The following is a 10,345-nucleotide window of genomic DNA, read 5'->3' as shown; positions in this document are numbered from 1 at the left end:
AGAAGGTTGCCATGTGCAATGGAATCTTAATTATAATATTCTCCTGAATTTTTTATTTCCAACAATGAACAACAAAATATCTCCTGGGATTATGCTGTTTTTTAAAATTCAGTTCTCATATTTCTCTACTGAATGTCCTAGAGGTTTGCTCTTTTGGACCTTGTGTGACTACACCCACGATAGTAAACAATCCTGTCTTAGTATATCATAGGATTTATAAATGTATTATCATTTGTGACTGCAATTATTTTCAGCTATATGCAATGGACTTCCATAACTAGCTGAAAAGAAAATAGCTACCAACCTCCACGAACAAGAAGATTTGACTTTTATTGCCCTCTTTCCCTAAGTTTCTTTGAATGGACATACAACCAGGAGGTATGATATTGATATTAGGTTCCATATAAAGTTAATACACTTTGTGGAATGAGTGTGCTATCATGTCTCAAGGAATGGATGACAATTCCATAGAATGATTATTTAGAAATAATTTTCTGTCTTGAAATAATAAATCCTGTTTTATTTGATTTGTAGGTCAAAGACATTACAGCTCTTAATTAAGAGTGTTCTTTTACTTTTGTTTTTTCTTTTGCCTAGGGGGAAGATTTTACTTTGTTGGAAGAAGAAAGAAATAACTAAAGCATTTCTTTTCCTGGGATCTGCTTCCTGGTAAGTGTGTGGCCAAAGGGAGGATGTACAATTTGAAATCGATTGGTCGTTAAGCTAGTACTGTGTGGTTCCTGCACAGCTAAAGCCGTCCATCTGGGCAGTCAGGAAATTAAACCGAGCTGACTAGTGTTGAGTGTTTCCACTGGAGCACCAGCTTCCCTCAAATCCCCAGACTCTTCCTCTTAGAGCTGTCACACATCCTTCTGCCTCCTACCCCGCAATGTCTTTGAAATAATAATGTGCCTTCAGCTGTTGATTCGATTTGCAGCGGAACCTTCTTTTAACAATGTTTACAGGAAGGCAAGGGCTGTGGACAAATTGTGAAGGACAGCAGAATCAGAAACTTCCGTTCTGCGAGGATAGTAGATGGGGCAGGACATGGAGTTACGTGTTATGATTTTCTTCCTTGTGCCTGGACAAAATTCCATTGCACTTTTTTTGCCATCTTCACACACAGTTCCTCTTAACCTCACTGGATAGCTATGAGAATCTTAGGGTAGGCAGCATTTTTACCCCTTCTGGGAAGTGGGAAATACCTCATTCTGCACAGACTTTGTTTAAAAATCAGCTTGGGATTATGATAGTTGGAGCACAGCCACCTCATGCTATTTCCAGTCAGCACATAGGAGATCTTTAGGACACACACATATGTAGTCCAGAAACCAGCACTGTTTTCTGTAGGGTGACACCTGCAGTGGTCTGTGGTACTTGTGTGTTTCACCTTCAAAAGCATCGTTCTCGGTTTTTATTCTTTACCGTATGTGATATCATCCAGAGATAATATTTTTAAGACTATGTGATTCTGAAAATCAACACAAAACCAGACTACACATTCCACATCTCTATTTTAGAAGTGAGAAATGTAAAAATAATTTACGATAAAGTATTTTCAATTAAAATATGACTCCTTAGAGTAATAAGAGCAATCAACTTTATTTGAACATTTTAAAAATTGAACATAAGTCCTTTTCTCATATAATACATCCAGTTCCCCCTCGGTTCCTCTAACCTCTCCCCATCTCCTCGGTTCCTCTAACCTCTCCCCATCTCCCTAGATCCACTCTTCTGCCAGTTCCCTTCAGAAAAGAGCAGGCCTCCAAGGGCCTACAACCGAACACAACAAAACAAGCTACAATAAAACAAGGCAAAAGCTCTCAAAATGAAGCTGGACAAGGCAAACCAACAGGAGGAAAGGAGTCCCAAGACGGGGCAAAAGAGTCAGAGACACATTGATCCCACTGTTAGGAATTCTACAAAATACTAAGCCAATGGCCCGGTGCAGACCCCTGCAGGCCCCGTGCTTAGGGCAAACAACTTTTAAAAGAAGTGGCCACCAATTCAATTATTTATTCTTTGCTGATAGCAGATTTGCCTAACAAATGAAGACGGTTGATGTCAAGACTATCAGGAACAAGGATGGAGCCGAGGAATGAGACCACGGTCGTGGGGTTTGTGCTGGAGGGGTTCCATGTGGCTCAGCACCTAGGCAAGGTCCTCTTCGCGGTGCACCTGCTGGTGTATCTGACCTCAGTCGTAGGAAACACATTCATAATCGCCATCACTTGGACTGACCCTCACCTGCAGACCCCTATGTACTTCTTCCTCAGAAGTTTCTCCTTCTGTGAAGGCTGTTTCGTCTCCACCGTAATCCCCAAACTGCTGTCTATCTTTCTTTTTAGAGACAGAGCAATTCATTTCGCTTCTTGCATCACGCAAGCCTTTTTCTTTTTGTTTCTTGGGTCAACAATTTTCTTCCATATGGCTGTGATGTCCTTGGATCGCTACCTGGCCATTTGCAAGCCTCTGCACTACCCAACCATCATGAACCTCAGGGTCTGTTTCCTTCTGATTTTCTTCAGCTATGTGCTTTCCTTCATTCTGATCACTGGCGTAATTCTGAAGCTCTCCTCTTTGTCTTTCTGTGGCTCCAATGTCATTCCCCATTTCTTCTGTGACCTTGGCTCCTTACTTCATCTCTCCTGTTCAGACACTAAATCTCTTGAAAGAATGGCTTTTGGTGTCGCTTTGGTTGTCCTTTTCACATCTATCATTATATCTGTCTTTGCATATATCAGCATTCTCTTCTCGGTCATGCACCTTCCATCTGCCAGAGATCGACAGAAAGCTTTCTCCACCTGCTCATCCCACCTCATCGTCCTCTCTCTCATGTACGGCAGCTGCGTGTTCATATATGTGAAACCGAAGCAAACAAGCCGGCTGGAATCCAATAGAGCGGCTGCTCTTGTGAACACAGTGCTGACCCCGCTTCTGAACCCTGTCATCTACACCCTGCGCAACAAGCAGGTCCACCAGGCTCTGAGGAATGCACTGTCCAGGGTGAACTTACAGAAATAGCATTACCTTCTACAAAAGGTGCGTCTTCTTGGTCCATCTAAGTGAAGCTCCCCTACCGTGGAAACCCTCTCTATAAAATGTCTGTATAGTGATCTGGTTTATTCTAAGTTCACTAGATCCTTGCTCCCTTATCTTGCAATGCCCTTTACAATTTGAAAAAAAATGTTCACCATTTTGTGATGAAAATATCTTCATTTCTGTTTATTGGCCTTATATTAATTCAACCCGATAGCATTTATGGAGAGCCTAACAAATATTCATCAAATAATTGTCTTCAAATTTTTGAACCATATGTCTGCAGGTTTCATAGACTGTATGCAAATGTTATGTTGCTTCACATTCAGGTCTTGAACATCCATGAATTTTGTTTTTCATGAAGTTTCTGGAAGGATTTTGACAGATAAGACTCACATTAAGTCGTTAAGCTAAAAATAAGTTACCAATCAGATTCAATATTTGATGTGTGGGATACATTCTTTTGCTTGAATTTTCTGATACTTAAGGACAAATATGTAAAATTTCTTCTTTACCACTTTATTTACTGAAGTAAAAACCTCAGAAAAAAATTAGGTTTGAAAAAATCAATGATAAACATACTTCTTTATTTCTTTGGATCCATTTGTTTTAGAGGCATAAATAGTTTAACTCTGGGTGCTCGATATGCATACTTTAAATTTATCACCATTCAGATATATTAAATATTATTAATATTTTGCTTTAATGGGGTCTTGAAACAAAAAATGCAAAACATCTTCGCATATGAATTTTTTACTTAGAATTTAGACTGCAAAGGCATGTACCAGTTATGTTGCTATGCTAGGAGATGGTCCATAGCGTGTAAGAGATATTTTCTGCTAACATAATTTAATGTGATGTTTTGGGTTAAGTCAAATTCTGGCTGCCATCTTATACCACAATTTAGTAGAACTCAGAATCATAAAAGTTTAGTACAGCTACACACACGTATGTGCACACATGCACACACACATGAATTAATAATAAAATGCATTAAAATCAAGTCAATTATGGTTTTTAGATTCCTTGAAGTGGCTTATAGTAAATCTAAGGCAAACCAGCCTTGTTTACCCATATGTAAGGGGTATACTTGATATTCTCTGTGTGTGTATTATTTAAATGTACATTTCCTTTTCTAGATATTTGAGATTAGTTATTATTAATTTATTTAAGGCATAGTAAATATTAATAATTTATGGCATAATCTGATAAAAAACCTTTAGCCTTTCAAAGACTGTTGAGTTACAAAATGTTTTATATATGGAAAAGAATTATAAAATATCTTGAGACTAACGTCTGCTAAGGGACAGATCTATCTTTGCCTTTACCTCTCCAAAAAATATTTATATATTTATGAATCAAAACCAACAGTAGTGAATCACCAGCTGTAAGCACCAGAAATCTGATGTGCATTTTAACTGTCTTTCAATCCAGTTGGAAGAATGACCATCATACCCCACAGAAGAGCCAGTCATTCTTTCAGGAACTGGCACTCAGTTTCCGGTGTGCATTTGTTATTAAAAAGATTCTGTCTTCACAAGGTATCAGATACCTGCACTGGAATCTCTCTGGGACATGGAAGACATAATGAATTACATACTTCTTTATGATGTTTTGGGAAATGCTGAATAGAATTCTGGCTATTATTTCAGTGAGCAAAACTTGGTCCCCAGAGGACAAGCTTTCCATAAAAAAATGATGGACTTTGAAAGCAATTAAATTTTGGCCCGATAAGATAGCTTAGTGGGTAGAGGTGCTTGCTACCAAGCCCAATGGCCAAAGTTTGACCTTCTAAATCGATGTGATGCCCTCTGACTCTATGCATTACGATATTTGTGCCTTCCACTAAATAAGTAAATGTAAAGAAAATAAAAAATAATTTTTAAAAATTAAGCTTTGGGGGAGCTTATAAGATGGCTCAATGGGTAAAGACACTTGCCACCAAGATGGTTGGGCTAAGTTTGTTCCCAGGAACCCACATGGTGGAAGGGGAGAATTGATTCCTTCAAGTTGTCCTTTGATCTTGGTGTACTTCTTGTGGCATGCATGCTTGTGCACCAATAACCCCGCCTCTCTCTCTCTCTCTCTCTCTCTCTCTCTCTCTCTCTCTCTCTCCTCTCTCTCTCTCTCTTTCTCTCTCTCTCTCTCTCTCTCACACACACACACACACTCAGAAGCACACACTAGTGAGTAAATGAATAAAAAAGCTAAACTTTTAATTTTAGGATAATTATAGATTCATGTTCATGTTTAACTAATACAAAATGGCTCCATGCTCTCTTGACTTAATTTTCTCCAAAAGTAACATTATATATATATATATATGTATATACAAATATTATATAATTTTATTTATGTATATATGATTTGCATATTGAGATCAGGACACTGATACTGAAGAGACCAAATTCAGACAATTTCTATCATCACCAGGATGACTCCTTTCATCACATACAGCCATGTTCATTATTTTCTTGACATAATTACTATTCAGGTCTCCATTTTGGTAACTTTTCATTTTAACAAATATAGTTACACATACATATATATTTATGTATATAATAGAAATATACAAGCATGTACGTAATTATATAGGATGCAACCTTTGGAATTGTTTTTTTTTATTTTTCATAATTACCTGAAGATTCATTTAAAATATTGTATGTATTAATAGATCATTCTTTTTTACTGTTGACTATTGTTCCGTGGTATGCATATATGGTATGTCTTATGTATACACACACACACACATAAACATATATCACATTTTATAGGATAGTCTACCTGTTGAAGGACATGTTACTTTTTTCCAATTTTCAGCTATCACCTTCTCTAAAGACTTGAGCACGTATTTATGTACAATGTAAGTTTTTATTTCTCTGCAATAAATTCCTAAATATAGAAATATTGGTTGTATTTTAGTTGTATAATGTATTTTTATGACAGACAGACAAGCTGTATTCCAAAGTGGTATGCTATTTTGCATTCTCAACAGCAATCAACGAGTAACTCAGTTTTTTCCTTTGTATGCTTACTGACTTTTGGCATTACTAAATTTCTTGCACTACTTCCAAATATCAAGATTAAGTACCCATTAAGGACTGTAATAAGGGTTTGCTGCCCTCCTAACTGTCAGTGTTGAAAGGTGAACTATCCTGGGGACATTCAGCTGCCCACCCTCACTTCTGCCACCATCCCTAGCTTCCGGTGCAGTATGCACAGATAAGATCCCTTAGCCCTCAACTCCAGCATACTCTTCTGCCCTCCCCTCAAGCTCTCGGCACAGACAGGTCGCTTCTTCCCTTCCCCCGAGCCTCCATAACCATAGTCTTAGATCTGTGTCTGCCGCCAGTCACATTTGCCTGGTTTCTTAGTGAGGGTTTCTCTTGTGATAAAACACCATGACCAAAAGCAACTTAGGGAGGGAAGGGCCCCCTTTTTATGTTTACCTGGATTTTTTATTCTCAACCTCATATGTAAATAGTTTTTTCTTTTATTGAAATAATTCTTTTCATACAATATATCCTGATAATGGTTTACCCCCCTCTACACCTCCCAGTTCCTCCCCACATCTCCTCCCATCCACATCCATCCCCTGTGTCCCTCACTAGAAAACACACAGGCTTCTAGGGGATAATAATAGAATAAAATAATTCAAAACAAAACAAAATGGCCTAGACACAGAGACCCACACATTCTTACACTCAGGACTACCACAAAAACACAAAACCATTCCTTCTATTCATTTGTTTTCTTTTTCTATTCTACATATACATATATACATATACATATGTGTATGTATATATATATATACACAAACACATACACACATATGTATAGGTCTATGTCTGTTCACATCTGCAGGAGGAAGCTTCTCTGATGATGAAGGTACTATTGAACAAGGTACAGATCTATGAGTTTAGTGGAATCTCATTAGGAGTAATTTTATTGCTACATTCTTGTTCGTTTAGTAGAACAGTAGTATTTGGTTTCACCCTGGGGTCTAGTTTCAGGTTCTTGGTCACCTAAGCAGTGTCCAGTATAGGTTCCATCTCATTGAGTGAACCTTAAGTCTAATTATATATTGGTTGGTTGCTCCTACAAGCTTTGTGCCACCATTGCACTAGTGTATGTTGCAGACAAGACACCATCCGTAGATATAAGGGTTTGTAGCTGAGTTGGAGTTTATGTTTCTCTTTTGGTAGCATGCAGAGTGCCTTCTGTTCTCAAGGACACTAGCCACTAGTGTTAAAGGCTCTAGGTAGGTATCAGCTCAACTTCTCTGTGCCCAACGAGTTGTGTAGGTGTTGTCTTCAGCAAAAGGTGTCCATTTGTGGAGAGCAACCTATATATATAGACTTGGCCAAACTTGTGTTGTTTGGGGATTCTTACCCCTTTGGCCAGAAATTCAATTGGTTGTAACAATTACCTGGTACCAGAAGCTTCATTTGGTGACAAGAGATGTCCAGGTGGGGCTTTGTGTCCCCCATTATTTGGTAATTTCATTTATGTTGAATATACACACATATACACATACATACACACATAGATGTATATATATACATATGCACATACACACACCTGTATGCGTGCATGTGTGTGCATGTGTGTATGTGTGTAAGATTCTACTATATTAGATTTTCATACTACCTCTCCAAAAGCTCTTAATCTTAGCTGTCTCTCTCAGTATTCCCTATATTGCCCCACTCTTCCCTTGTTTACTTAATCCTTCTGTTGTGGTCCCCATCTTCCAAAAAATCCATAACATTATCTATTTCCCAAATAGATCATCTGTACTCCCCCAGTTCCTTACTATACCTAACCTCTGTGGTTCTATATATTGTAGCTTGGTTATCATTGACTTAACAGCTAATATCCACATACAAATGGGTACATACAATACTTCTCTTTTTGGTTCTGGGTTAGCTCATCAGATGATTTTTCTAGTTCCATCCATTTACCAGTGAAATTTTATAATTTCATTTTTTAACAGATGAGTAAATATCCCATTGTGTGAATGTACCACATTTACATTGTTTCCAATTTCTGGCTATTATAAATAATGCAGCAAATTTCATGATGTCATTTTTTTTTTACAGTTGATTAATACTCCACTGTGGAAATGTACCACATTTTCCTTATCCATTCTTAGGTTGAGGGGCACCTAGGTTGTTTCCAGGTTCTGGCTATTATGAATAATGGTGCTATGAATGTAGTTGAGCAAGTGTCCTTTGTGGTATGATTGGGCATTCTTTGGGTATATGCCCAAGAGCGGTATTACTTGATGTAGATTGATTCCCAGTTTTCTGAGAAACTGCCATACTGATTTCCAAAGTAGCTGTACAAGTTTGTACTCCCAGAGTAGTGGAGGAGTGTTGCCCTTACTCTATATCCTCTCCAGCATACGCTTTCCTCATAGATAGAACTAGAAAAAAATCATCGTGAATGAGGTAACCCAGACTCAGAAAGACAAGCACAGTATGTACTCACTTATAAGTGGATATATATAAAGCAAATGATAACCAGACTACAATCCACAGTGCCAGAGAAGCTAGGAAACAAGGAGGACCCTAAGACAGGTGCATGGAGTGCCCTGGGAAGGGGAAATATGTGTGGCATTTCACTTGTATTTTAATAAACAGCGCTTGCCTGAGGATCAGAAAAGTAAAACAGCCACACTGGCCAACCTTATAGACCAGGCAGCAATGACACACACCTTTAATCCCAGTAGCCACACTAGTTTACCATAGAAACTGGGCAGTGCATGTCTTTAATCCCAGTGGTGCATGCCTTTAAATTTAGCCCTAAAGAGGATTATAAAACAGGAGGAGACAGCTCTCAATCACAGTCTCATTCTGAGAATCCTGGAGGCAGGTTAGCCATTTTGGACTGAGGTAGAAGTAAAAACCAATGGCTTGCTTCTTTGTTTTCTGGCCTTCAGTTTGAACCCCAATTTCTCTCTCATACTTCATTTGGTACCCAATGTAGGGCATGAACACACGACTGAGTAGGGAGTTTTTGATTGTTGTTTAACACTGTTGCAGCTTGCTTGTTGGCAGGGACCTTGAACCGCCACAGAGTTGTGGTGATAAACATGGCTACAGCCGGTACCTCTACCGTGAGTCTGGAAAGCTAAAGAATGGGCTGGATCTAGCTGTCAAAGTCACGGCTTTAATCCTACTTATATTGCTTGGTAAATTAAAGACTCGTGTGGTCAGAAAAAGAGAAATATACAGTAAAGAAAGATTCAAAGACAAAGAAAACCTCTAAATGGTTTACAGTGTGTTAAAATTATATGCAGGCTAAAGGTTAAAGTTCTTAAAAAACAAACAAACAAAGAAAAAAGAAAGAGAGAAGTTGGGTGTGGTGGTACACACCTTTAATCCCAACATTTAGGAGGCAGAGGTAGATTGACCTCTGTGACTTCAAGGTGTGGTAGCACACACCTTTAATCCCTATGCCTTGGAGGCAGAGACAGAGGGATCTCTGAGAGTTCAAGGACAGCCTGGTCTAAAGAGTTATTCCAGACCAAAGATATATAGAGAACCTGTCTCAAAAAAGTAAAAGTAAAAATAAATGAAATAGATGTTAAAATAAAGCTGCACAAAGATGGAAAATACATAGAGAATCTTGATACTATATGCTATTATGCTCTCTTTGAATTGTTTGAATGCTGAGGAAGAAGCAACAGCTGCTAAAAGATATTTGTTTATAAATGTTGCTGAACTAATCCAACATATATATTTTGAAAATACCTTGACTTCAGAATTTGGATCTAAGGATATGATACTTTGGAAAAGAGATTCTTCTTTTGTTTTTACAGAAAATGAGACCCTGTGGATTGCTTCTATCCCAATATGGTATGATAGACCACCCCTCCTCAAAGGCTGCTGTGAATACCTTCAGAAAATTACTTCACCCAACTGATGACTGAGATGAACCTGGCACACAGGTTACACCATGAAAGATCTGATTAACAGCGTCCCCATTCATCAGGAAGCAGTTTGGAGAGAAATAACTGTGCCCATATTCCCAAATATTGTTTATAAGTGTTCTTTTACATTTAAAGGGGGATATAATATAGAGATGAGTAATTTGCATTGATATGGATTTTGCTTTAGTAATTTAAATTTAAGGTCAATTTTGTTATATGTATATGTATTTCTGATACTGATTAAGGTATTGTGATTGTGTAGTTCATTTTAAAATTGTAATGTATAATTAAGAAATATAGGTTGTTAATGGATAATCATCGATAATAGTAAAGCTTATAGTCATGTAAGTTAGATTTTCTAGATATATAGAG

The 10,345-nt window shown here is 37.9% G+C and overlaps 1 protein-coding gene across 1 annotated transcript; it reads left to right on the top strand.

The window, feature by feature from the left end:
• The first annotated feature begins 2,061 nt into the window (after positions 1-2,061).
• LOC119808156 (olfactory receptor 6C75-like) lies at positions 2,062-3,024 on the top strand. Its single transcript, XM_038320532.1, has one exon. The coding sequence runs from the start codon at positions 2,062-2,064 to the stop codon at positions 3,022-3,024; it is 963 nt and encodes a 320-aa protein (XP_038176460.1).
• The last annotated feature ends 7,321 nt before the right edge of the window (positions 3,025-10,345 follow it).

The sequence above is a fragment of the Arvicola amphibius genome, chromosome 2, assembly GCF_903992535.2.
Source record: "Arvicola amphibius chromosome 2, mArvAmp1.2, whole genome shotgun sequence".
Taxonomy (NCBI): Eukaryota; Metazoa; Chordata; class Mammalia; order Rodentia; family Cricetidae; genus Arvicola; species Arvicola amphibius.
The sequence above is the reverse complement of the archived record's forward strand: the minus strand, read 5'-3'. Positions and strand labels throughout refer to the sequence as shown.

Excerpts from the sequence above, each read along its gene's own strand:
- LOC119808156 (XM_038320532.1), top strand. The coding sequence starts at position 2,062 with ATGTCAAGACTATCAGGAACAAGGATGGAGCCGAGGAATGAGACCACG.